At 51.3% G+C, this 27,949-nt stretch overlaps 1 protein-coding gene across 3 annotated transcripts; it reads left to right on the forward strand.

Moving 5' to 3' along the window:
- Positions 1 to 3,186: 3,186 nt before the first annotated feature.
- CABP1 (calcium binding protein 1) lies at positions 3,187 to 27,574 on the forward strand. Of its 3 annotated transcripts, XM_047762304.1 has the most exons (7): positions 11,697 to 12,435; positions 17,075 to 17,251; positions 20,319 to 20,349; positions 20,610 to 20,753; positions 23,195 to 23,304; positions 23,538 to 23,685; positions 27,115 to 27,574. In XM_047762304.1, the coding sequence occupies exons 1-7, from the start codon at positions 12,391 to 12,393 to the stop codon at positions 27,138 to 27,140; spliced, it is 681 nt and encodes a 226-aa protein (XP_047618260.1). In that variant the 5' UTR covers positions 11,697 to 12,390; the 3' UTR covers positions 27,141 to 27,574. The 3 variants fall into 3 exon arrangements, with proteins under 3 accessions (XP_047618258.1, XP_047618260.1, XP_047618261.1); XM_047762302.1 differs by lacking the exons at positions 11,697 to 12,435; positions 17,075 to 17,251 and adding an exon at positions 3,187 to 3,895; XM_047762305.1 differs by lacking the exon at positions 11,697 to 12,435 and having other exon boundaries at positions 16,684 to 17,251; positions 27,115 to 27,203.
- The last annotated feature ends 375 nt before the right edge of the window (positions 27,575 to 27,949 follow it).

Raw genomic sequence — 27,949 nt, forward strand, 5'->3', positions numbered from 1 at the left:
TTGAATTGCAGCTGCAGCTGCCAGCCTAAATCACAGCCACAGCAACACCAGATCTGAGCTGCGTCCTCGACCTACACGCTCACGGCAATGCCAGATCATTAACCCACTGAGCAGGGCCAGGGATCGAACCTGAATCCTCATGGATCCTAGTTGGGTTTGTTTCTGCTGAGCCACAACAGGAATTTCCTCTCCTCGGGACTTTTGAACTGTCTCCCCTCTGCCAGAAAAGTGCTTCTCCTGGATATATGCCTGGCTTGCTTTATTACTTCACTGTGATCTCTGCTCAGACAGCCCCTCCTCAGAAAGGCCCTCCCTAATCACTGCCTGAGATAACACCCTCCACAGTGCCCTCTTCTCCTACCTGCTTTACATCTCTGCATGGCACTCAATGCCACCACTTGGTCACCATCAATTATCTGTGCATCTATAATTGTCATCTGTTGCTGGGAATACAGACTTTATTTTGTTCACTTTCGTGTCTTTGCTACCTAACACAATGCCTGGCAAACAACAGGTCCTCAAGTATTTGTGGAATGAATGGATGAATCCTTGTAGCCAAATACCTAACACAGTGCCTTGTTCTAGAAGTATTTGTTAAGTGAATGACCAGGAGTCCCTGTTGCGGCTCAGCGGGTTAGGAACCTGACTAGTATCCATGAGGACACAGGTTTAATCCCTGGCCTCGCTCAGTAAAGGATCCCACGTTGCTGTGAGCTGCAGTTTAGGTTGCAGACGCAGCTTGGATCCCGTGTTGCTATGGCTGTGGCATAGGCCGACAGCTGCAGCTCCAATTTGACCCCCAGCCTAGGTGCAGCACTAAAAAAATAAATAAAATAAGTGAACGACAGATTAATGAATTTTACAAATGAAAATGAAATGAAATCTTGGTATGTATCAGGGTTAGCCAGGATCTGAGTGCAAGGGTTTGATCCATTTGCTCCATGAACATAATCTTGATCTGTTTTATTTACTCTAAGATCATAGGTAATGTAACCAAGTTCTTCACTTTTTCGGAAACTAGTTGCCGAGAGAGGTCTTGCTAAAGAATATTTAGGGAATTTCAGGAAGCTCACCAAGAGTGGTACGGCAGGGATTTAAAATACTGTTCAGGGAGTTCCTGTTGTGGCTCAGTGGTTAACGAATCCGACTAGGAACCATGAGGTTGCGGGTTCAATCCCTGGCCTCACTCAGTGGGTTAAGGATCTGGCGTTGCCATGAGCTGTGGTATAGGTCGCAAACGCAGCTTGGATCTGGTGTTGCTGTAGCTCTGGTGTAGGCCAGCAGCTGTAGCTCCGATTAGACCCCTAGCCTGGGAACCTCCATATGCCGTGCGCGTGGCCCTAGAAAAAGACAAAAAAAAAAAGCGTTAAAATGCCATTGTAGCTCAGCAGATTAAGAACCTGACTAGTATCTGTGAGGATGTGGGTTCGATCCCTGGCTTCAATCAGTGGGTTAAGGATCCGGCATTGCTATGAGCTACGATGTAGGTCATGGATGTAGCTTGGATCTGGTGTTACTGTGGCTGTGGTGTAGGCCAGCAGCTGCAGCTTTGATTGGACCTCTAGCCTGGGGTGTGGCCCTACAAAAAGACCAAAAAAACAATACTAATAAAAAATAAAATAAAATAAATTAAATACCCTTTGGCCCACTGCTTTCATCAGCTCCTGAGAGATGTGGATAAAGTATTTTATCTCCTGTGATTTATCCAGAATGTACATCTGTTGTTAATCCTACCCAGCACTGATTATTCTGAGGGCTGGAACAGGTAAGATGTCGATTGACCTGGCTCCCTTTATGCCTTCCTATCTGAGTGGATGTGGCAATGAGGCTTCAGAGCCACTGCACTGCCTGCCTCAGTATTTGTGCTTTAGGAACCCGAGTGGCTTTAATATGGTAATTCAGCCCTTTAAAGTAGGTGTGCTGGGAAACAGTTTGCTGGAGAACAAAAGAAACTTTCCTTGTTCACTTTGGCCTCTGAGCAGCTGTTTTCCCCGTGCATCCTGTTTTCCTTAATTCTTTGCATATGAAATTCTATGTCTTCATAGGAAGACAGTGCAGAGGTGAACCCTTGGCAGGAGTGATGTGTAGTATATGGGCAATCTGTCCATCTGTCCTTCTATTGAGGTTAAGCAGTGGCTAGACTTGCCCTTTTCTCATGCATGGATGGCATTAAGGCCAGAGACCAGAACCGGGAGAGCCTGGGAGGTTCACACTGCACCCCTTCAAATCTCAAGTATCCCACTACCAAACAGGAGTGGTGGATGGAACCTCATAAGGTGCAGAGGGAAGGTGATTAGCTTAACTGCACGAGCACCCTGTTGAGAACACTGGGCTAGGCCTCTTACCTGAAGGTAGTTATAATTATCATCTGCATTTTAAAGAAGAGGAAAACAAGGTTCAGAGAGGCTGATGACACTTGCCCAAGTTACACAGATGGTAAGTGGCAGAGCTAGGTTTTGAGATTCAAACCGGGCTTGTGTGGCTTCCTGGCTGCCTGCCAAGAGCAAGGATTTCTCTAACATCTAGAAGGGCAAGGTGAGAGGGAGCATAAGAGCTGGAGGGGCAGCAAGTGAGTCCCACCTGACACTTGATCATCACCAGACCCTGCGACAGACATCCAGGTTGCAACAAATGCCACCTGGCTTCTCTTCTGTTCTGACAACTGAAAATTCTTTGGCTCTTTACCAGGGTCATCCTGATGCCGCTCCAGGGTACTGGGAGTGGGAGAAGCCCCCACAGAGTGGGGCCTTTCCTTCCAGCAGTGTCCTTCCATACCATTCTGGCCCCAGGGTTTGTTGTGGTGGTGTCATACCTAGCTTGTGGTACATCCTCCTTGGGTCTTGAGTTTACTTCACCTCACTCGTCATCATTTCCAAAGTTGTACCTCCTGGGCAGTGCACCCCGCCAGCATTTCTGGAGGTTGCGGCGATTCTGGGTCATTTGGGAGAATCCGGGCGCGTTAAGGGGCACCGCCAGCGCCGTCAAGGTCTGAGTGTCTTTGGGGCCCTTCGCCAAACCCCTTCCCTAGCGCTCCCGGCTCCTCACCGCAGCGCCCTCTCCGCCGCCAGGGGCCTCCCGGAAGCGGAGCTCCTCGAGCGCGGGGCGGGGCAAGGGGCGGGGCGCAGCGGTACCTGGGCCGCCAGGGAGCCGGGGGTGGGCTCTTCAGGGACAGCCGGCGGCCCCCACAGATCCGCACCGCCAGCCGCCGGGGAGCTCGGGGCTCCGGGCGTAGAGGCTGCGCTGTCACATGGGCGGTGGCGACGGGGCCGCATTTAAGCGGCCGGGGGACGGCGCCCGCCTCCAGCGCGTCCTCGGGCTTGGCTCCCGCCGGGCGCCCCACTCTCTGCCCGCCGGGGGCCCGGCGCCGCGCCGCACCGCGCCGCCCCCGCCGGGCCATGCAAACGCGGGCCCCGCCGCGATGAGCTCCCACATCGCCAAAAGCGAGTCCAAGACGTCGCTGCTGAAGGCGGCGGCAGCGAGCGGGGGCAGCCGGGCTCCCCGCCACGGCCCTGCCAGGGAGCCACTGCTTCCCAGCCGCCGGCTGCCCGGCCCCTGCCCAGGCACGCCGATACCGTCAGGGGACCCCAGTTCGCGGAGGCCCCTGTGCCGGCCAGCGCCGCGAGAGGAGGGCGCTCGGGGCAGCCGGCGCGGGCTCCCCCAGGCGCACTGCAGGCCCCGGGAGGCGCCGCCGGCCGCGGCATCCCGACCTTCGCCGCCGTCGCCGCTGCCGCCGGCCCGCGGGCGGGATGGGGAGGAACGGGGTCTGTCCCCGGCTCTCGGCCTCCGAGGCTCGCTGCGAGCCCCGGGTCGCGGGGACTCAGCTCCAGCTGCCGCGTCCGAGGCAGACCCGTTCCTCCACCAGCTGCGCCCCATGCTCAGCTCCGCCTTCGGCCAGGTAAGGGCTGCGCCTCCCGCCCACTCCCTGGAGAAGCGCTCGGGACCCTGCCGCAGCTGCGCTCACAGCCCGCCTCCCGCTTCCCAAGGCCCCCCAGGGTCACGCTCCTCTGGTCCTCCCGTAGCCCAGAGCACCGGCCTGCGCGCCTCCTCCCCCGTGCCTGATTCAGCACCCTGAGCGCTGTCCACGCTCCGGGCCTCTTCTGGACGAGACACCAACGCCTAGCCTCCCTCCACCTGCCGGAATGGGCCGGTCTGGAAGGGAGCTACCTCCACAAACTGCCTGGAAATTTGCAGAGGTCAAGGGGAGCTCCGAGCAGGGGGCTCCAAACCTTCTCCTCTGGCCTCTGGCCAGGACAGCCAGTGAGCGACCCAAGAGAGCAAATGGGTTTGGAATCTGGGGGTCAAGAGTGGGGAGCTCGAGATACACAGCCTTGCCTGGGCATGAGGGACCCTAGCCATTGCCTGTGGTGGCCGGAAAGACCTGGGAAAGTTAGGAGAGCTAAAAATGTGAGAAAAGAGAAGTGTCTGGGTAGGCATGGACAGAGCTGTGGTCCAAACTGGAACTTTGGGGTGTTTTAAAGAGGTTGAGGCTCTACAGATTCCATTAGGATGGCAGTGGGCAGTTGTCGAGTTGGGGGATGTGGAATAGCACCCAGAGACCCCTAGCCTGAGTTGTGTGCATTCTAGGGTCAGAAAAGTCATTAAGGGGTCACCAGTGGCTCATTTTGTTTCCTTTCTCTCAAGAGTCCCAGGCAGCTGGGCATCTGCCCTTTAAAAATAACCCCGTGGCCATATTCCAGGTCTACAGTTTGGGGGTGTGCTGCTGGGAAGAGAGGCTCTGCAGAAAGGAACCTGTGAACTCCTGAGCAAAGCCAGGATTTCCTGTTTTGACCCCATAATTAAGTCAAACTCGTTTGGCACAGCATGGAGACAGTTCTGCAGCAGCCAGGGAGAGGGGTAATGCAGAGGTCTGATCAGAGTGTTTGCATGGTGTGCGGAAGGCGGGGAGGCTGTGCGTTTCTGTGCTAGGAGGTAGTGTAAAGAAGCCCTTTCAAGCTCCTGGCTTGCCGTGCTGGATCAGAACTCCAAGGAGGCCGTGTGTGTTCAGCTTCAGAGCTGCACATTCCTTTTCAAAATACTACTCCACAGTGGATGAGGCCCGTGGAGGTCTGACATGAAGGCAGCTGCACGTAAACTCTGGTTGCACGGGGCTGCCACGGCGGTGTGATAGGGCAGCCGAGTGGCTTTGTTCCTGCCAGGAGCCCTTGTTAGCTGGAAACAGTTCTCTAGAGTAGAGATTTGGACACAGAGCCGTGAGAGTTAGTGCAGCGATGTGTTGAGAGAGTTCCCTGCAGTGGCTTATAGGTGAGTGAGGGGGTGTCAGGTGTTAGAGCAGGAGTGGTCTGGGTTGCAAAAGGGATACCGTGTTATTGGGTCGGTGACAACTGTTCATCCATTTATCAAGTATTTTTGGATCGCCTCCTTCACCTAGGCATTTGCTGGGCACTACGGAGACGGAAGTGAACCAGACAGCTGTGGTTCTGGCTGTTTTGGAGCTTATAGTCTAGCAGTTTGGAAGGGTAGGCCATTGGTCCAGAATCACACACATTCTGGTTACTTAGTTTGCTGGTGATTGGACTGTGTTCCGGAAAAAGAGCCTTTTCTTTACAGTCTTGCAGAATTTGCCTGCATGGGCCTCTTGTGAGCTCTGATCATTTCAGCTCACGTGCTTGTCTTCCTCCTTCTACTTTCTCAGTCACAAAATGCAGGCTGTTTGTTCTCCAGCCCAACGTTCTGAAATGCCACCAGGGTCACCTGAGTCAGGAAGAGCTGGAAGGTCCCATCAAATATTTACTACCTCCCTCTGGAAGCTCTTTTCTCTAGGGCTGCAGACTTTCTCTTTAAAGCACAGCACGGCCCATTTGGGCTTCCTGCTGATGGCTCCAAGGCATCTATTCAAACAACAGCGACAACAATAAAACCCAGCCTGGGACTTTTGTGGCAGAGTCTCCAGTCTCCTGCAAGAATGAATCTTTCCATCCCTTCATTTGCATTGAGATTTCTGTCCTTGGAGACAGGGTCAGAACCAAGAGAAGGGAAATGAGGTTCTGAATATAGAAACTTTCAGATAGGATCTGCTTCAGGCAAAATATAGCCCTGGGGAAGTATATTTTTTGCATCTCCCAAGTTCCATTTTTTTTTTTTTTAACCTTTGGTGAATTGCTTAACCTCAGTAAGCCTGTGTTTCTTTATTTGCAAAATAGGGATAATCGTAGTATCTCAGTGGGTTTGGGGGGAGTCATGTACAGAACGTGGCTCAGGGCGTGGCCCAGAGCAAGGAACTATGGACATTAGTTATTATTACTGTTGTAGTTATTGTTGATTACCTACCAAGGGCTGTGTCAGAATGTCTTTCCATTTGTAATAGAATCAGGCAGGACCAGGGGCCAAGGTGACATGAAGGTACCATGATGGACTCCTTCATTAGGGGGAGCAGGAATTAGGATTCTTTCAGTGACCTCACAGAGCATCCTTACTGCCTGGAGGGAGATGGCATGGTTTTGAGGTTAAGGCAAGGAATGGTGGCTTGGGAGATAGTAGAGCTGCAGGTTCCAGGCCCAGCAATGTCCCTTCCTATTGCTGTGACCTTGAGCCTGTTATTTTCTCTCTCTGGTCTGGGTTTCTTCATCTGGAAATGAGATTGACAAAAAGCTACCTTGTAGAGCTCTTATGAGGGTTACGCAAGATTAAGGATGTCAAATGGCCTGGCTGAGAGTGGGTACTGGAAAAGGGTGCAGGCATCATTAATGTTATTATTATTATTAATAGGGTAATTGTCAGAATGAGGGCCTGCATAAGGTAGTGTGAAAACTCTGAGCCAAGTGAAGAAGGCTATTAAAGGAAGGAGCTGGGAGTTCCCACTGTGGCTCAGTGGTTAACGAACTGACTAGCATCCGTGAGGACTCGGGTTCAATCCCTGGCCTCACTCAGTGGATTAAGGATCTGGCATTGCCATGAGCTGTGGTGTAGGTTGCAGATGCGGCTCAGATCTGACATTGCTGTGCCTGTGGCATAAGCTGGCATAAGCTGGTGGCTACAGCTCCAATTGGACTTCTAGCCTGGCAACCTCCATATACTGCAGGTGAGGCCCTAAAAAGAAAAAAAGGGAATTCCCGTCCTGGCTCAGAGGTTAATGAATCCAACTAGGAACTATGAGGTTTCAGGTTCTATCCCTGGCCTCACTCACTGGGTTAAAGGATCTGGCATTGCCGTGAGCTACGGTGTAGGTTGCAGATGCAGCTTGGATCTGGTGTTGCTGTGCCTGTGGCATAAGCTAGTGGCTACAGCTCCGATTGGACTCAGCCTGGGAACCTCCATGTGCTGCAGGTGAGGCCCTAAAAAGACCAAAAAAAAAAAAAAAAAAAAGGAAGGAGCTGAATGACAAGAACAGTCTTTCTGGGAGTTCTCATTGTGGCTCAGCAGGTTAAGAGCTCAACATGGTGTCCACGAAGATGCGGGTTTGATCCCTGGCCTTGCTCGGTGAGTTAAGAATCTTGTGTTGCCACAAGCTGCAGTATAGGTAGCAGATGTGGCTTGGATCTAGTGTTGCTGTGGCTGTGGTGTAGGCTGGCAACTGCAGCTCTGATTCGACCCCTAGCATGGGAACTTCCTTATGCCTTGGATACGATCCTAAAAAGCAAAAAAGCAAAAACAGAAAAACAGTCTTTTTGTTCCTTACCCTAAGTTTGGGAAACAACACCTTTTGTAGAGCAGACAAATATGAATAAAACCCATAACTTCATCCACCCTTCCTGTTTCTCTAACTATAGAGACAGCTCTTCTGATCCAAGTAGGCTAGCCCAGTTCCCAAACTGCTTTGCATGTAATAGGATTGAGGTACATGATATGCGAATGAATGAATGGATGGTACTTCCAGCCTCTGGACTTCAGAGATTTCTTAGTTCCTAGAGTTAAGAAGAGACAGACAGACAGACAGACAGACACCATGATGTTTGTGTCCTAATGGATTAAAGTGCACTAGGCTGGTGTGCCGAGGATGAGGGCTTTGGTGATATTAGTCACTCCTGCCAGGTCATAATCGTTCCCTACTGCTCTCTGAGAGGGTCGGGGCCTGGGGGAGGGGAAGAGGAGGTCAGTTTGTGGTCTGCATCAATCATAGATGATAGGAGTGACTTGGTGTCAGTTGGTAGGTTTTGCAAAAACCTGTCTAGAGCCCAGTAAACAATGGAAAAAGTAGCTTTTCATAATCTTATCTTCATAGCAACCTGTGAAAGTTAACATCATCTCCCTGCATTTTAGACATGAGGGAAGAGGCTCAAGAGAGGGGAAGTGGCTTGTCCAAGGGTCACAGAGTAAGTAAAGGGCAGGATGGCAACATGGTGTGTCTCTCTCCAAGCAAACTGCCAGTGCCACACCGTGCGGGCCAGTGGAAAGTCACAGAGGCATGTTTCCAGATTGGTCAGAAGCATCCACAAAGCACCTGCCAGGTTGTGACCTAGCTTTCCCTGAATGTCTTCACACCAGGCTGCCATCCACATTCAAATGCTTGGACTGATCAGGGCCCAAAGCCAGCCTCCCCCTAATCAGGAATAATCAGCAATGGGTTTATCCTTCTCATCCCTCTGATCCTATTATTCCATTCCAGAATGCTGAGTGTGGCTTTGGGAGGCCTGGGGCTGCTGCCACGGTGCATAGGGATGAGGAGGTGGGGCTGTGCCCGGGTACTTTGCTGCTTAGGGAAGCCCCCACCATTCACCCCTTGGTAAAATTTTTCAGAAGTTCAAGCCGTCTGCCTCCTCAAGATACGTAGTTACTCCCGTCACCCAGAACCACCACCACCCAATTTAAAACAGCTCAAGCAGGAGTCCCCGTCGTGGCTCAGTGGTTAACAAATCCAACTAGGAACCATGAAGTTGAGGGTTTGATCCCTGGCCTCGCTCAGTGGGTTAAGGATCCATCATTGCTATGAGCTGTGCTGTAGGTCGCAGACGTGGCTCGGATCTGGCATTGTTGTGGCTGTGGTGTAGGCTGTCAGCAACAACTCCAATTAGACCCCTAGCCTGGGAACCTCCATATGCCATGGGTGCAGCCCTAGAAAAGATTAAGGAAAAAAAAAAAAAGATAAAATAGCTTAAGCAAGCCCTGGGTTTGAATCCTGAATCCCTTGCTGCCATTAAGCCTCAAGCACCCTCTCAAGCACCCTCTCCACTAAAGGAGGATGGGATTTTTTTCAAAGTACATGACTTTTCCGTAGGGACCTGGTTTTGCTGTCTCCTGCCTCCAGTTTCCAAGGACAGAAGCGTATCCCAAGGTCAGCAAACACGTGCTGTGCTTGGGGCTGGCCTGCAGGGGGCAGGAGTCACCAAGTCTGACCCTAGTGGGTGCCCTGCTATGTGAATGGAGGCCCCACCCAGCTCATTAAGACAAATGCCTGGCAGGGGAAGGGGCATTGGCTACGTGCCTGGCATCATGGCAATCCCTTTGTATGCATTATCTCGATAGCTCCTCACAAGAGTCCTATGAGGGAAGGGCTATTAGAGTACCCATTTTATAAATAAAGAAACTAAGGCTCGGAGTTCTCTTGTGGTACAGCAGGTTAAGGACCCAGTGTCATCATTGCTGTGACTTGGGTCACTGCTGAGGCATGGCTTCCATCCCTGGCCCTGGAACTACTGCATGCCATGGGCGTGGCCAAAGAAAGAAAGAAAGAGACTGAGGCTCAGAAAGCTAAAGTCGGAGTTCTTGTCATGGCTCAGTGGTTAACGAATCTGACTAGGAACCATGAGATTTCGGGTTTAATCCCTGGCCTCGCTCAGTGGATTAAGAATCCATCATTGCTGTGAGCTGTGGTGTAGGTCGAAGACGCGGCTCAGATCCTGCGTTGCTGTGGCTGTGGTGTAGGCCGGTGGCTACAGCTCCGATTCGACCCCTAGCCTGGGAACCTCCATATGCCGCGGGAGCAGCCCTGGAAAAGGCAAAAAGACAAAAAAAAAAAAAAAAAGCTAAAGTCCTCAAGTTTACATAGTTGGTAGGCAGCAGGGCAAGATTTGAACCGAAGTCTGTCTGACTCTGCATGCCAAGCTCTTCACCTCTATATCAGTGGTTCTCCACACTGGCTGCAGGTTAGAATTACCTGGAGTATAAACAACACTCATGTCTGGGGCTCACCTATACCTATTCCTTCAGCATCTTTGGGGAAGGACCCCAAAGATTCTAGTCTGCAGCTAGCACTGAGAACCCCTGTTTTACACTGTGCTGCCTTTTCATGTTTCCACCCACTTAGTTCATATGAATTGGCTTTGTACCTGGAGTCTAACTTCTCTCCCCTCCAGGGTCCATGAGGAGCCCTCGCTTTTCCAAGGAGTCTGCAGATGGTTGGTGTTCTAGATTTTGCCTACCAGTCATTCCTGCCCCGCACCCCTCCCAAATGAGTCAGATCCCTCTGTCTCACATTCTCGAGGTTTTGTGTTTCCCCTTCAGAGGATTACCTGAACCATAATTAAGTATGCTGGTAGCTCTTTGATATCTCCTGCCAACCTGCTGGAATGTAAGCTTCCTAAAAGCAGGGACCATGTTTAACTTGTACCCACAATATCCCTAGCACATGGGACAAATGATACTTCCTTCTTTCGTCGTAATAATTCCTTATGGAGTAGCTGTTATGTGCCATGCACATTCCCCACAGACACCTTATAACCACGCTGGGGAACTGAGCTCTGGCATGTGAGAACTCAGAAGCTAGGGGGGCCAGGACTCAACCCAAGGCTTCCAGATCCTTCTCATTTATCAGAGTCCATGGCTCTTCCTATGATCCTGCCTTCATGCTGTTTCCGAGGAGCAGGTCGTTGAAGAAGGCTTTTCTGTTGGCTCTTCCCATACCAGATCCCCGGCAGCGGCAGTGTCTTCACCTGCTTTCCTGTCCTTTGGGTGTCACCCGTCCCCTCCAGGCTTCTCCTTCTGTACTCAGGGGGTTGCCCCTCCTCCATCTTCCCCTCCAGAGATTTGGCCAAAACCAGATTGTTGCACAGCTTCCCTGATTAAATCATTCCATTGTCATCAGCAGCACAATTGTCAAGGGACCTCCTTCCCCAGGTCCTGGGAGCAAGCCTATGGCACCTTCTGGCCAGCATCCCCACCCATCTTCCCTAACAAGAGCTCTGACCAGCCGCCCAGAGCTGGACCCAAAAATCTCTGCGAGAGGAGCCTCTCTGGACTGAAACTCTTTCACGGTGCATGTAAACGTTTCCTGAGAAGAGCTCAGCTTCCCAGCCTATCTCTGGTGCCCCCTGCTGGGAAAAGTTGCAGGGAAACAGGGACATTTCCTCTCCTGGGTCATCTGGCTCCGGCCGTGAGTCTAGAAGGTGACATCTGAGGCTGGTGATGACTTCACAACAAAGCTGGAACCTGGAGGGATGAGGACCTGCCAGTTACCCAAAAAGTTTCATTCTGGGACCTTGAAAACCGCTTTGCAAAGGGCGGCCTCTTGGCTCTGCGCCTCAAGGAAGCCCATGAAAAATCCTCTCTCAGGAGGATCAGGTGGAGGATTAGGAGAAGGTTCATAGTACCCCCCACCCCCCAACCCCCGCTCTTGCCTGCTGTGCCAGCACTGCCTCCATCAGGACCCCCTTGGGTCAGAGAGACTGTACCGGCCAAGGGAGCGGAAGGAGCTGCTGTTGGCTCAGCTGTGCTTCCAGCCCTGGAGCCTCATCCCAATCAGTGAGGAGGCAAGTGTGAAAAATGGAGCGTGATGGGGAGTCGTCACAAGATCTCCTAGGGCTTCAACTGGAGCTGCCTGCTCTCAATCCAGCTGCGATTGCCAGCGGGCGACTAAGATGCGTGTTTGTCCTCAGGTGCCCGAGTGTGTGTGTTTGTGCGTGTGTGTGTGCGTACGCACGCATAAGGTTGGGAGCTGGGAGGCAACTTGGCTTTGGGGGCCCAAACTAGCCTGCTTCCCCTTCTGGGTCTGCTGGCCTAATTCCCAGCTGCAGCTGCCGTTTCTGGGCTCCCCTCCCTGAGGCAATCTCCCCGCAGATTTGACAGCGGGAGAGGAGGGGCCGAGGGAAGGGGAATGAACCGGGAAGGGGACTCAGCTCTAATCTGATGTAGATGATCCGGCAGCCTTCTCCAGCTTAGCTGCCCTCTGCCATCAGCTCTCTGGGCGATGATTTTCTCTGTGCCTGCACTCTCCCCTCCTGCCTTCATCTCCTTAAGAAAGTGTCCAGAAAGTTAAACCCACACACACAAACACACACACACACAATCCACCAAAAAAAAAAAAAAATCAGGGAGCAGGAGCAGGCAGAGGAGTAAGAGAGCACGCGCACAAGCGAGAGGGCTCAGCGCGGTCTTGGAGGAAGAGCGGCGCAGGCAGAGGGAGGCTGGGGTTCGCGGTGACCAGGACTAAGGTCTCTTAGCCCTCAGGAGCCTCCTTCATGGACCCGGGGATCCTGAGAGGGGCTGCCTCAGCTTAGGATGGGCAACTGTGTGAAGTCTCCACTGAGAAATCTCTCAAGGAAGGTATGTTTCTGGAGTTCCCAAGACCTGGGGCGGGGTGGGGGGGCGTGGGCATCTGAAGCTTGCAACGCTTTCCGTGGGATCTGTCTAGAGCCGCTTCCCTGTTCCTACCTCCAGATTCCCTCTCATCACCGTTTTCTCTGTCCCAGACTCTGAGGTGAAGTTGGAACTTAGAACTGCATGGGGTGGGTGGGGGTTGGGTTTGGGAATTTGCGCAAGCTTTAGGAACGAAACTGTGTAGTTCCTGGGCTGTCAAATGAAAAGCACAGATACTTAAGATGTGAGTGGACCGACCCCCTAAGAGCTGGCAGGATCAGAGAGGGTTGAGCTGGGCTTGACCCTGCTGCTGCTAAGATTTCTTCTTAGCAAGGGGGTGGGGGGCTCACTGAGGGTCTCTGACCTTCTCTGGTGGACTCTGAGCTTTTAGAATTGTGGGTTTTGAGGTAGATCCCAATGCTACTGACAGGAAGCAAGCTGGATGTCCCCTTCTACCCTTTATAAATCTTAGGTCAGAGATTCTCGACTAGGATCAGATTGGTTTGGGGCCCCAGGGTTGTTTCCATTGAGAAATAGAACATATGGCAAAGCTGTCTGTAAGTTGCTTTCTGTAATGGAAGTATTGCTTATACACCAGGATACTATCCTTCTGCAAGAATCCCTTTTGGAAAGCAAATATTCACCTCCAAAGCATCTTTCCTGCAAGCCTAGGTTTACATCTGTAGGGTCTTGCTTTAAATGGGCTATGCCTATGTTTCTAGCCCTCTGTCATCAGGGCATAGAGGAAACTCATAGATACAACTTAAAAGAGGAAGGAATCTTAGGGAGCATTTCCTCCATTCTTTTACTTTCCAAACAAAGAAATTTATTGTCACTCAGGTTAAGTGACTTACCCAAGGTCTCAAGTATCTCCTCTACCCCCAACCCCATCCTATCTCCTCCGTTAGATGGCCTCCCAATTAGGACATTTCAGGCTTTTCTGCTCATTTTCTTCCTCATTTAGCTAAGCTGCTCACATCAAATTCCTTTTAATCTTCGCTGTTCCTTGGATCCTTCCGAGGGTTGACTGTTTCTTCTGTGCACCCACCCCATATCATCTGTCATCTTAAGGGAGAGTCTTTTGCATCGGAATTGGCCTCCACACTGTTGCAGAGAAGCAGAAACAGATCTGAAATACCCTAGAGGACCACAGGGCAGAAGTCCTTTCCCTTGGTTCTGTCCAGAGCTTAAAGAGGTGAGTTTAAGAACAGGAATTGTCCTTCGGTCTCACCCAACCCGTCTGCCCTTACACAGCAGAGCACCTAGGAGTCAGACTCTTGAGGTATCCTCTTTCTACCCTTGTGAACTTGGATAAGTTCTTTGATTCCTCTGGGTCTCAGTCCCCTCGTCCATCAAGTAGAAATACTACTGTCTACTTCCTAAGGTGATTGTGATGGCTAAAGAAGGTTCTGTGAACAGTGCCTGGAATAGAGCGCTCAATAAAATGTTAGCTAGTACCATGATCATCACTATCATAATTTTTCCACCCTGGCTCTTCTGAGAAGGGGGAATGGATGAAGAAAAAAAAAAAAGGAAATAGGAGAGGTTTGGGGCCCATGGACTAAGGCAAAGGATCCTAAAATGTGTTGCATTCAATCTCATGTTTTTGATGATAGTAATCATTGCTTTTTCCTGAATATCGACAATACGTCCAACATCTGTTATTGCCTTTGCTCTTTGCCACCAAGTAGTTCTCTTGGCTATTTTATAGAGGAAGGAGCTGGACTCAGAGATAAGAGCGTTCCTAAGACCCCACAGTTGACTGGAAGCAGAGCTGAGATGTAAAGCCTGGTCTGTGTGAATCTGAAACTGGTATTTTGTTCTTATTTTGCCTCTGTGAGAGGCTGCCTCTCTCTTTTTCCTGCTGGCAGAGATGTTATTCATAGATTCCTGAATCTGACCTTACGGGTCATCTTAGTCCCTTTTCCCACTCACTGGGGCAGTGCCCTCTCCCACCTCACCATGTACTTCCTCACTCAACTTCTCCTTGAATACCTTCAATGAGAGGGAGCACCCTCTTGGCCAGCTGGTGTTGTCAGAAAGCTGTTAGATCATGAGGCTTGCTGGCCCCTCCTGTTGCCCTGCCACACTCAGGAGATATCCCTTCAATGCCAGGAAACATTGTGAGCCCATGAGCTGCTGCCCACTTGGCTTCCTACGTGGTGTCCGGAAATTGGTGACGGAAAGAGGTGGCCTCCTCCAGGCTCTGAGCAGGGCAGGACCAGGCTGTCAGGTCCCATCACTGGCCAGGGAAGAACGGCAGCCTCCCAGGGCAACTTGGTGCCAGGCAGGGTTAAGATCAAGAGAGGCAATGGAAATTTCCCAGCCATCACTCGTTCCTCCTTCGTGGGAGCAAAATTTTCTCTGTCCTTCTCACTTCAAATATTCTCCCACTTCCTCTGCAGCCAGAAGTAAATGCCTTCTGGCACCCAGCATCTCTCAAGTTGCTGCATCATCATCATCATCATTATCATCATCATCATCACCATGGTAACTCTATCAGCTCTTACCATGCTCTAGGTACTATGCAATAGCTCATTTACCTCTCGCAGAATCCTTGAGCAGCCCTGATTATCCCCATTGTACAGAGAAGGAAACCAGAGCCCAGAGAGGTGACGTGACCTGCCTAAGGTCACATAGCGAGCAAGCAGCAGAGCCAGGAATTGTCGCCTGTTTGAGTCGAAAGCCAGTTATACGCAAGTTCCTCTCGGAGTTCTGGACAACCTGCTGCCTCCTCCTCCTGGGTGTGCACATCCGAGCCAAATGAATGAGAGAAACAAAAAGGCTGATTCTTTATAAACATCTCCTGAGATTGTTTCCTGGGCTGAAGCCCCTTTTGACTCCTGGGCTCCCTCTGAGCCACCTTCCCAGATGGGAATGTCTCTCTGGTTCTGCCTTTGCTCTTGCCAGGTCCTCAAAGCTTTCGTCAGCGTGGCTGAGACTCTGAACCTCTTTTGGTCATCAAACCAGAATGGACCCCTGGTCGTGTCTGCCACCCCTCAGGTTCTAAGATTACCAAGCGTGACCCCTATTGCACTCACCAAACTTGGGCTGGACTGAGTTGCTGTTTGCCCTTTGAGGAATCAGAATATTGCTCCTGGAAGTTCCCTGGTGGTCTAGTGGTTAGGATTTGGTGCTTGCACCGCTGTGGGCCAGGTTCGATCCCTAGTCTGAGGACTGACATTCCACATCAAATTGCTGCATGCTGCAGCCAAAACCCACCCCTCCACAAAACCAAAAAAAAAAAAAAAATTGTTTCTTCCTCTCGAGGCCTCGAAGTGGCTTAGGAAGTTGGAAGGGAGTCTTAGGAAGTGGGGGAGAAGGAGCATGAGAGGATAAGGTGAGGCGGGGAAGACAGGATACCCCTTAGGTCCCAGGAACTTCTCCTGGGTGCAAAGGAGGAACCAGCAGGAAGAAGGTTGTAGCAGAATGACAGGTAGGGGATGCAGCTCTGGGGTTCTTGGTCAAAGACAGCCCTCTAAGTTTCCACCGCTTTCTCTTTCTTGCAAAGTTTCGGCTCCAAATCCCCATGCTGAGAGGGGGCATCCAAGCTTAGAGCTGACTAACCTGGAGTCCAGGGGGATGCTAGGCATCCTGGCAGGGGAGGAGCCTGTGGTAGAATAGAATGTTGTGTCTGGACGCTGCTCTTGTCCTAAGGGGATTGTCTGTGGGCAGTGCTGACTTTTTATAGCTGCATGGGAACCATTAGGGAGCAGGATGGGCTGGCCGAGGCCTGGGAGCATGGCTATATTCGGTAAGCAGAGAGGGGCCCTGCCTCAGCCTCTAGAGGTCCTGCAGGCTGGGCCGGGCACGGAGCCAGGGAAGGCGGGAGGGACGAGGAGAATCGCTGGGGGTCAACAGCATCTGGTTGAGAAGCCACACACTGAGTGGAATCTGAGCCACAGATATGCTTTGTTTAGCCTACCCAGTGCTTTACATCGAAAAGTCTGGCAATACTGGGCTGGAGTTACGTAGGTAATGCTGTCCCTTTGGAGGGGACACACAGCATCCATTTTGCCCCAGGCTCCACCTCTCACACCTGCCTACTTCTTTTCTGTTCTATGGCACCTGTGTCTGCAACCTCTGGTCTCGCAGACTACCTGAGGCTGCTCTCCGTAGCCAGCTCTGATGGTCCTCACCACCTTCCACTGGGTCAGAAGTCAGTTGTAGAGCTAAGCCCTAGGGAATGCACTGGGACATTGGGAGCATCTTGGGAAGAACATTATTCCCTGAATGAGCAGAAGCCTCCCTCTGCCTGCTTCTCTCTCTGAGCTTCTGCGTGCAAATGAGTGTGTATTTCCGTGCACATGTCTGGTGTGTGTGTGTGTGTCTGTGCGTGTGTGCCCACACGTGTGCCACAGCAAGTATCACAGCCAGCTCTCCCTCGAGCATCTGTTTCGGTCAAGGACTGGGGACTCCATATGTTGGACCAGTTTGACACCTGCTTCTGAACATCCTGAAGGCTCTCCGCTGTTGGCCTCTCAAAGGTCTTCTCTTGAGCAGGGCCCCTTCTAGGACCAGGAGCCAGGCTGGAGCCAGGAGGACCTAGTAGCGCAAAGAGGTGACACCCTGCCTCTCTTTTGTATGTGCTTGGTGCTGGCTGAAGATGCGCCAGGAGGAGACCAGCTACACGGTGGTGCAGACAAGTGAGGAGGGGCTGGCGGCCAGCGGTGAACTCCCGGGACCACTCCTGATGCTGGCCCAGAACTGCGCTGTCATGCACAACCTGCTGGGCCCCGCTTGCATTTTCCTGCGTAAGGGCTTCGCGGAGAACAGGCAGCCTGTACGTAAGTTGGCCCCTGAGAAGCTGTGCTCGACTTGGCTTCCCAGGGCATGAGAAGGTGCTGGAAAGAAGAGGGGCCTCTGCATATAGTGGTGGGTCCCCCAACAGTCACACATCAAACCCTCACTTCGTAAATCTGACCCCCAAATTTGCCCACCTGTGGCTGCAAAGCACTGGTGAGGCCACATGCACCAGCAAGAAGTAATAATAGCAGCTAGTATTGTTTGAGGTTTTTTGTTTTTTGTATCTTGAGCACTTATTATGCCCTAGACACTGTGCTGAGTGCTTTGGTGTGTTGCCTGCCTCAAGCCTCAGAGCAACTCCACTGTTATCATCCCCATTTTACAGATGAGGAAACTGAGTTGGAGCGTTAACATGCTCAAGGCGACAGCTAGTGGGCGAGAAAGGTAGGATGCAGGCTGGAGAAGTCCGTCTCAAGGGCTTCCTGTGTTTTGAACCACAGTACTGAATACATGGCACCAACCAGGATAACTTTCTATGGTGATGGAAATATTCTCCAATCTGCAATGCCCTTTAGAGTAGCCACTAGCCTCATGAGGCTACTGAGCCCTTGAAATGTGGCTGGTGCTGTTGAGGAAGTGAATTGTTGCTTTGCTTTTATTCCTAAATTGGAATAAATAAGTAAATAAATTAATTGATAGTCACATGTGGCCACTGCATTGGATGGCCTCCTACCGGTTGTCACAGAGAGGAGAGTATGAGGATGATGTGACAGATTAAAACATTGGGGTGTTCCCTTTGTGGCTCAGTGGAAACAAACCTGACTAGCATCCATGAGGATGCAGGTTCGATCACTGGCCTTGCTCAGTGGGTTAAGGATCCAGCATTGCCATGAGCTGTGGTGTATGTCTCAGATTTGCCTTGTATCCTACATGGCTGTGGCTGTGGCTGTGGTGTAGGTCGGCAGCTACAGTTCTGAGTCAAGCCCTAGCCTGGGAACTTCCATATGCTGCAGGTGCAGCCCTAAAAAGCAAACAAACAAACAAATAAACCACCCAGAAAGAAAGAAACATTGGTAGGTTCTGTTTATTGAATGCCATCTGCTAAACACTTTATACATCTTGCCTCATGGGTATTCCCAGAGGCCCTGTAAGGTGGGTACTGGTATTAACCCATTTTATAGATGTGAAGACTGTGGCTCACATGGTTGAAATGACCTGCTCAAGGTCCTACATCTAGGAAGCAGCAGATCTGGGCTTTGGCCTTGAGTCCATGTGACTCTAGAGGCCAAGTTCTCCTCAGCTGCACAAGTGAGGAGTGAGGTGTGTGGTGGGCTCCACTCCCACCTGACCCCTTGAATTGGTGCTCATGGTTTCCCTGCCACATGGGCGGGTGTCCCCAGCTCTAGTGCACAGGCCACCAGGACCAGCTCCAGCCACATACACCCTGCCAAAGGGTTCTAAGCTTTTCTGCTTCCTGGCTCCAGGTTTACAAGAAGCATGGAGGGGGCTGCAGAGCTGGGTCCTGGAGATGTGAGAAGCTGTGGGAGGCCTGTGGGACAGGAGAGGGCTTGTCACTTGTCCCACTGAGCATACTCTGCATGTATGTATACAGTTTCACTTACTGGGGGTGTACAGCATTGTAAAAAGCATCCTTTCGTCACCCAAGATTCCAGTCTCCCTAGGAACAGCTAGTGGGTGGTAGAAGTGGAATTAGGTATTAGAGAGAGTGACAGCCCTTCCCTGTGCACTGTGACAGGCTTTTTAAGTGAAAATCCTTCCATCATCTCACAGAGACACACACAGCTTCAGGTGACCCCTACCCTGAGCTTGAAAGGCCACCAGCAGGATCTGGGAGCCTGCAGCCCACTTGTCCCAAGCGCACGTACACTCTGGACACTGTCCGGCCATGTATGGCCACTTCTGAGAGCCAGGTCCTTCCTGTGCAGCTGATTGTCCCACAAGATGTTCTCAGCAGCCCTTTTTGGAAGATTCTCAGGTTTCCCGGAGCTGGAGTCCCTTGCCTTGGGGCCAGTTTGGAGCCAGTGGGCACCAGCCTCTCACTTGCCCTGGCTCTATTGGCTAGAACAGCACATGCACACAGCTGAGATGCCTCACGCTGGCAGTGGCACACCTGAGTGTCTGTGTTGGTGACAGACACCTGTCAGGCACACCCTGTCCTGTGCTCTCCCTGCCCAAAGGCAGAGCGCTGTGACATATGGGGAGGATGAGCCCCGTGGACCAGCTTTGGAGCCTGCTAAGCATGTCCAGCTGGGCACCGCATCCATTTCATGCCAGTCTGTCTCCCTCCTGGGCAGGCTTGGCGACTGGCACCTCAGCAGTGGAGCCTGCCCTCTGCTCTCCCTCTGGATCTGCTCTTTGGAGACTTCTCTGCCATCTGTTTGGCTGCCTCACCTCGGGGGGCCTTCCTTGACTCCCCAAGGAGAGCTGGGCACTGCTTGAGGCTGGAGATGTGTGCTTGGACCCTGGCGACCGCCAGAAGTACTGGCGGCCGCCAGGGTCCTATGCTGTGTTCCATGACAGGGTGAGGTATAGGATGGGGTCCAATTGGAGAAGGTGGGGCAGTGCCCAGGAAGCAGGGCACAGCCCTAATCCTGCCTCCTCCTCCTCCTTCTCTTCCTCCTCCTCCCTTTCGGGTGCCTCTCTAGTCCCTGCTTTCTCTAGCCCCCAGCCCCTGCTTCTCCCATTGCCTTGCAGGCCCCTTCTCCCCTGCTCTTCCTGGTCTCATTGGGTGGAGCATTCTTCTCTCTGTTGTGACGACCCCCCCATTAACCCTGTTTTATTTACAGGTGTTGGACTCCAGACTAGCTCTGTTCCCTGACACATTCTTGTGTCTGGAATAAGGAACTGGGGGCGCAGAGGTTCTGTGCCCAGGCTGGATGGGGCTCCTGGCTCCCTGCACATGTCCCATGTCTGTGAGACATGCAGAGCTGCACCTTTTCCCTCCAGGACGTGGTCTGGGCACGCCTCGGCTGCTGCCCACCACCTCCCACCAGGCACCTGCTGCCACTTGGCCAGCCCCCAGCTGGGCATCATAAGACTTGAGCTCCTCACAGCTGCTAACAGAACATGTTCTTTTGTTTCAGGACAGATCTCTGCGACCAGAGGAGATTGAAGGTAAGACCCATGTCCTCAGGAGAGAGGGTTGCTCAGCCATCCAGGAAGATGAGGGGAGGGAATAGAGGCAGAGACATCTCGGCCTCTGGAGAATGGGGCCTGGTACAGAGCTGGGCATCCTCTGCTCAGCCAGGTGCTGGAGGAAGGCATGGTTCTGGGCAGCTCCAGGGTCTGACTGCCCAAATCAGTGGGGGCTGCCATAGCCCCATCAGGGCCAGAGGTCCCACCCCCAGCCCGTCCAGCTTGCTTCTCTTCCCCAGAGCTCCGGGAGGCCTTCAAGGAATTTGACAAGGACAAGGATGGCTACATCAACTGCCGGGACCTGGGCAACTGCATGCGCACCATGGGCTACATGCCCACTGAGATGGAGCTCATTGAGCTGTCCCAGCAGATCAACATGAACCGTGAGTCCTTCCCTGGCACTCCTCGCCTCCCTCCACCTGTCCTTGTCCATGCTGTCTTCTGCATGGGTTCCAGTCCTGGGCCCACCTCTTCCCAGCTCTGCGACCTGGGGCAAATCACTTACCCTCTCTGTGCCTTATTTTCCTCACCTGTGAAATGAGGGGTGGGATGGGGGAGTAGAGCACAGGAAGTCAATTAGGGGGAATATTTAGTCACTATTTTTTCTTGGTGTGTTTATTCATTTATTTATTTTTTTGGTAACAGCTTTATTCATATACCATACAATTTACTCACTTGAAGCATACATGCCAGTCAGTGGCTTTTAGTGTATTCAGAGTTGCGCAACTATCTCCACAATCAATTTTAGAAAATTTTCATTTCCTCCCAAAGAAACTCTGTATTATCACTTTGCCATCACCCCCAAGCCCCTCCCTAGCCCTAGGTAGCCAGTAATCCACTTTTTGTCTATAGAGATTTGCCTCTTTAGGGAATTTCTTTCTTTTTTAAATTGAAGTGTAGTTGATTTACAGTATTATATTAGTTTCAGGTGTACAATATAGTGATTCTTTTTTTTGAGGGGGCACTGCGTCCACGGCATATGGAAGTTCCCAGGCTAGGGGTCGAATCGGAACTACAACTGCCAGCATACACCACAGCCATAGCAACTCCAGGTCCGAGCCATGTCTGCGACCTACACCACAGCTCACAGCAATGCCAGATCCTTAACCCACTGAGTGAGGCCAGGGATCAAACCTGCATCCTCATGGATACTAGTTGTATTCATTTTCGCTGGGCCACGACAGGAACTCCCCCAAATTTTTATAGATTATATTCTATTTAAAATTATTGTGGGAGTTCCCACTGTGATGCAATGGATTAAGAATCTGACTGCAGTGGCTCAGGTTGCAGCAGAGGCATGGGTTTGAGCCCCAGCTCAGTGCAATGAGTTAAAGGATCCAACTGTGGCTTGGACTCAATCCATGGCCCAGGAAATTCCATGTGCCATGGGAGTGGCCATAAAATAAAATGAAATAAAGTTATTGTAAAATATTAGAGTTCCTTGATGGCCTAGTGGTTAAGGATCCAGTATTGTCACTGCTCTGGCACAAGTTCCATCCCTGGCCTGGGAACTTCTGCATGCCATGGGCATAGCCAAAAAATAAATAAAGTTATTGTAAAATATTGGCTACATTCTCTATGCTGTACAATATATCCTTGTAGGAGTTCCCATCGTGGCTCAGTGGTTTACAAATCTGACTAGGAACCCATGAGGTTGCGGGTTCGATCCCTGGCCTTGCTCAGTGGGTTGAGGATCCAGCGTTGCCATGAGCTGTGGTGTAGGTCGAAGATGCGGCTCAGATCCCGAGTTGCTGTGGCTCTGGCATAGGCTGGTGGCTATAGCTCCGATTCAGTCCCTAGCCTGGGAACCTCCATATGCCACGGGAGTGGCCCAAGAAATGGCAAAAAGACCAAAAAAAAAAAAAGTCCTGTTATGATCATTATACAACTACAGATGTGGTAAATTCATTTGAGTAATAAAAAAAAATGAAAAAAAAAGTCCTTGTAGCTTTTTTATTTTATACATAGTTACTACCTCTTAATCCCCTGCCCCATCTTTCCCCACCCCCACCCCTCTCCCCACTGGTGACCACTAGTTTGTTTTCTGTATCTGTGAGTCTGTTTCTCTTTAGAAGACATACCTAAAACGGGCCCAATATTTGGCACACAGCAAGAGGTGAACAGAGATGCTATTTTTATTATCTTTGTCTCCATTTGGGTTCTCCCAGAAGCAGACCTGGAGACAAGGGTTTGAGTGCGAGTAGTTTATTCGGTAGGGGAAGCACAGCATCGGCAGGGAGTAGGGAAGCGAGAGGTCAAAGGAGCCATGGAGGGAAAGACAACCACGTGGGTGACAGAGTCTAGTTCTGCTAGGGGCTCAGGGAGCTGGTGTAGCAGGCCCACCTCAGAGTTCCCGTAGCCCTCACCTTGCAGGCTGGGTATTTATCCCCCAAATTCAGTTGCTGGCTGAAAGTGCTGTGAGCAGGCCCTAGGGGCAACTCCACTGAGAGCCAGTTGCAAGGTGAGTTCTATTTGCATAAGGGGAAGGAAAGGTGCGTGAGGGGCCCAGAACTTCTGTTTCTCTCTGCCTTTCTGCATATGTCTCTCTCCTTCTCTGAAATTCTTTGCCCGTCTCTGTGACCTAATGTTTCTTTCTCCCATCCATGTCTATCCCTGTCCACTTCCTAATTTGTTCCCTTCATCAGCCCCTGGTCATTCTCTGATAAACCCCACCCCCATCTATGGTCATCTCTCTGGCCTCATTTGGCCTTTGCCTATACACTGGCGCTGGGCAGGTCAAGGAAGGGATGGCAGTTCCCCCAGTTGCCTAGTTGGAAATGGGCAATGGTCAGATGGATGACCCAGCCCTTTTCTCTGTCCCCAGTGGGTGGCCATGTAGATTTCGATGACTTTGTGGAGCTAATGGGACCTAAACTCCTGGCGGAGACGGCAGATATGATTGGAGTAAAAGAGCTGCGAGATGCTTTCCGAGAGGTGAGTGATGGGCAGTGGAGAGGCAGGGGGCAGGGAGTTCGCTTGAATTCCAACCCAGGATGGCTATCTGAATAGAAACCTAAGTTCTGGATCCCAGACTAGGAGAAGGAGCTGGGACAGAGAAGGGCTCTGGGGAAGGGGGGCAGTGATGCTAGAGAAGGGGCTCAACCTTGGGATCTATTTCTGACAGGGTCCATGTTCTAGCTACCTCTCCCCCCTCCTCCCTTCTCTAGTTTGACACCAATGGTGATGGGGAGATAAGCACCAGTGAGTTACGAGAGGCCATGAGGAAGCTCCTGGGTCATCAGGTGGGACACCGAGACATAGAGGAAATCATCCGAGACGTGGACCTCAATGGGGATGGACGAGTGGACTTTGAAGGTAGGTGGGTCTTGAGAGTGGAAGAGAAACCAAGGCAGGAGTGGGCATCCATAGGGCCCTCCATGTGTGTATCCATCAGGCAACCATCAACCCCCTCCAGTCTTCCATCCCCCTACCCTTCCATCCTACCACCCCCCCAATCTACCTTCCACCCTTCCACCACCCATCCATCCATTCATCCATCCCTCCATCTTTCCATACGTTCGTCCACCTATCTCTTTATCTTTCCAGGTACCCATTTATCTACTCACTTGTCTCTAAACAATTATGCATGGAACTACTTATCTATGGCCTTATCTGTCCATCCATGCATCTATTCATTCTTCTATACATTCACCCATGTATTGTACCTCTCTCCAGCTATCCATGCATCCTTACCTCTCAACGTTCATTCATACATTTATATATCTCTACCCACCCGCCTGTATTTCTACCCACACTTCCATTGATTTGTCCATCTGCCTGCACAGTCATTTTCCCATATGTATCCATCTACTTATCCATCCATCGATCCATCCATCCATCCATCTCTGTATCCATCTGCCCCCATCCATCTCTGTTCATTTATCTGTCTACTTACTTCTGCAGCCATCCATGTAGGTATTTTCTGAACACCACAATCCTCAACCTGACCCTCAGGCCCCCTAAGATCTGTCCAGAGCTCACCTCTTTGGCCACAGGTCTTGCCATTTCTTCACTCACATGCCACCTTAGAGCCATATTGAAATACTTGTGGCCTATGAACTCCCCAAGCTCTCATTTGAATACACTGTTCTTTTTGTCAGGATACCTTTTATTCTGTTTGTTGCTTGGGCTAAATTCTATGCGTCCTTCAAGACCTAGCAGTGGGGTCACTTCTTCCAGTATTGCTTCTCCCGTTCTCCAGATTGAACTTCTTTTTTTCTGGGCTTTCACGGCAACTCAGGCTCACCCTCCTTCACACTGGCCCCTAAATGCTAGTTATATCTCTGCTTGACTCTGAACTTTTAGAGAAGTACCCCATTTTTTTATCTCTGTCATTCTCACAGAGGTCAGTGCCTGATATGCGAAAAATGCTCAGTGAAAGTGTTTGAAAAATAATCAATAATAATCATAGTGATCATCTCTCGCTGTAGGCTTATTATATACCCATCACTGTACTAAGTAGCTTTGCATATATTACCTCACTTAATTTTCATGATGATTTAGGGATCACATGGTTATTACCTCATGTTACAGAGGATGAAACTGAGGCTCAGAGAAGTAATATAACTTGCTAACTAGTAACAGGCAGAGCTGCGTCATAAACCCAGACTTGGAATCTCAACCGCTACCTAAGTTACACTGTGTATAACACTGTCTGAGGCACCATGGGATACAGGGGGGAAAAACATAGCGAAACCTCGACCCTGCACCCCAGGAACTTGCATTCTGAGCAGAAAGGCAAGATAAAAGTGCGCTAGACTATGAATATGCTCAGAACACAAAGGCTGGGAGGCCTTTTCTGGGGAGTTGCTGGTCTCCAAGTTTGAGGAGTGTGGTGATGGAGAGAAGACTTTGCTGCCACCAGATCTGAACATTTCAGGTTGTCCTGTGTCCAGGTAGTGACTCCTACAGACAGGAGCTCTTTCCTGAAGGCCCAGCATCCCCCATTCATTCTACCAGCATGTATTGTACACCTACTGTATGCAGAGACCTGAGCCCTTCCTTGAGGAGCCCAAGACCAGCAGGAAACAGTATACTCCAGGAGTTCCCATTGTGGCTCAGTGGTTAGTGAATCTGACTAGCATCCCTGAGGATGCAGGTTCGATCCCTGGCCTCACTCAGTGGGTTAAGGATCCTGCGTTGATGTGGCTGTGGTGTAGGCCAGCAGCTACAGCTCCGATTCGACCCCTAGCCTGGGAACTTTCATATGCCATGGGCGCAGCCCTAAAAAGCAAAAAAAACCAACCAAACAAACAAAAAAAAACCCAAAAAAACAATGTAGTCCAGGCTGTTTGAGGGGAAGTAGCTTGGGCCATGGGGGCACCTTTGCTAAGCTAGGGGGGATTATGGAATGCTTCCTGGAGGAGTCTATAAGTAAAGCCCTAAGAGATGAGTAGGAACCACTAGGGGAAAAAGAAGGAAGGGGTATTTATCCAAAGGAATTGAAAACCTACATCCACATGAAAACCTGCAAACAGATGTTTACAGAAGTTTTACTCATAATTACCAAAAGTTGGAAGCAACCAGGACGTCCTTCAGTAAGTGAATGCATAAATAAACCTATGGGCCCCCAGACAATGGAACGGGATTCAGTGTTAAAAAGAAGTGAGCTGTCAAGTGATGACAAGACATGGAAGAAACTTGAATGCATATTAGTAAGCGAAAGAGGCCAATTTGAAAAGGCTACGCACTGTGTGATTCCAACCATATGACATCTGGAAAAGGCAAAACTATGAAGACCATGGAGAGATCAGTGGTTACCAGGCGTTGCTCAGGGAGCAAGGGATGAATAGGCAGAGCACAGTGGGTTTTGAGGGCAGTAAAACTATTCTGTGTGATACTATAACAGGGATCCATGTCATTATACATTTGTCTAAACCCATAGAATGTGCAACACCAGGGATGAACCCTAATGTCGCTATGGACACGGGGTGATAATGACGTGTCAACGTAGGTTCCATAACAAATGTCCTACTCTGCTGGCAGATGTTGATGGTTTGCGTGTCTATGGAGGCAGGGGGTACATGGGAAATCTGCGCTTTCTGCTCAATTTTCCTGTGAACTCAAACTGCCCTAAAAAAATAAAGTCCAGTTAAAAGAGAAGGGAGAGAGGACAAGTTGCAGAAAAGCTGTGAGGTGAGAGGGAGGGGGAGATGCTGACAAGCTCCGTGGAGTCAGAGCTTAGAGGCTGGTGGTGTGCAGTGACGGGTGAGGCTGGAGAGGTCAGCCGGGGCCAGAACAGAGAGGCCTTGGGGTCATGTCAGGATCCTGCACCTTATCCAGTGGGGACCGTGGGAGGCTGAAGAGGTCAGATAGGCAGATTAGAAAGTTCCTGATAGGAGTTCCCATTGTGGTTCAGTAGGTTAAGAACCTGACTAGTATCCATGAGGATGTGGGTTCCATCCCTGGCCTTGCTCAGTGGGTTAAGGATCTGTCGTTGCCGTGAGCTGTGGTGTAGGCCAGCAACGATAGCTCCGATTCAACCCCTAGCCTGGGAACTTCCATATGCCTCGCGTGCAACCCTAAAAATACAAAAAAAAAAAAAAAAAAAAAGCAAGCTCCTGTGTAGAAGGTGGATTGCAAGAGGCTGAATGGGCCTGGGGGATCAGCAGAGGTTGAGCTAGTGGCAATAGTTGGGGGGGTAGCCACCCATCTGAGGGGTGTTGGAGATACCATCCTGCATCCTGAGCTGGCCCGTGACTTCTGCCTTCTCCCCACCCCCTCCTGTGACCCTCCCCCCACCAGAATTTGTCCGGATGATGTCCCGCTGAGGCCACCAGGGCCCCTCCAGGACTGCCAAGCGCCACAGGTGGGAGAAGAGGAGCCTGAGCTCGCCTCACCTGCCGCAGCCGCAGAGAGCCCAGAAGATACTGGCGGATGGGGCCTGCCTGCACCCCAGGGAGGTGCCTACCCCGGACCCCCACCCCTCTGCACTGTGAAAGACTCATGACTCCTGCAACTGGAAAGGGGTGGGGGCGCCGGCTGACGAGGAGGCCACCGTGCCAAGCCGGCAGAGGTCAGGCCAGGTGCCGCGTGCCAGGGACCCAGTCGCCGCTGGCCAGGTGGGCCTGGAGCCGCCAGCGGGCCCCACACAGCATGCCTGCCCCGGGGGCAAAGCCTCTCGCCGCCCTCCTCCGTTCTGCGCCCATCCCAGCTCGCCTCAGCCCTGTTATCTCAGAACCAATAAAAGTATTTCCAGGAGAAAGGCCGCTGTAGGGGTCTTTGCTTCTCCAACCTGGGTAGATGACGCACACATTTCCTGAGTACCAGCTGCATGCCCAGAACTGGCTGAACCTCCCTGCATTCCCATCAGGTGCCCAGGCTCCTCCACGCTCTTCTCAGAAGCCAGAAGACAGTGCTTTCAGCTGAAAGGGAGATCAGGGCATATAGCAATGTAGCTGGGTATGCAGCTGCCTGAACAAAGTCAGGTTCTATAAGGAAAGGAGACTAGATATTGGTTGGTGAGCATCTAGAAGGCTCTGCCTCGCTTCTTGCCTCCCTGGACCTTTCCCACTGGTCCGGGAGACCGACCAAAATAATCACACCCATATGTGATTACAAATAGTGATCCTACATTTAA

The sequence above is a fragment of the Phacochoerus africanus genome, chromosome 15 (genome assembly GCF_016906955.1).
Source record: "Phacochoerus africanus isolate WHEZ1 chromosome 15, ROS_Pafr_v1, whole genome shotgun sequence".
Classification (NCBI taxonomy): domain Eukaryota; kingdom Metazoa; phylum Chordata; class Mammalia; order Artiodactyla; family Suidae; genus Phacochoerus; species Phacochoerus africanus.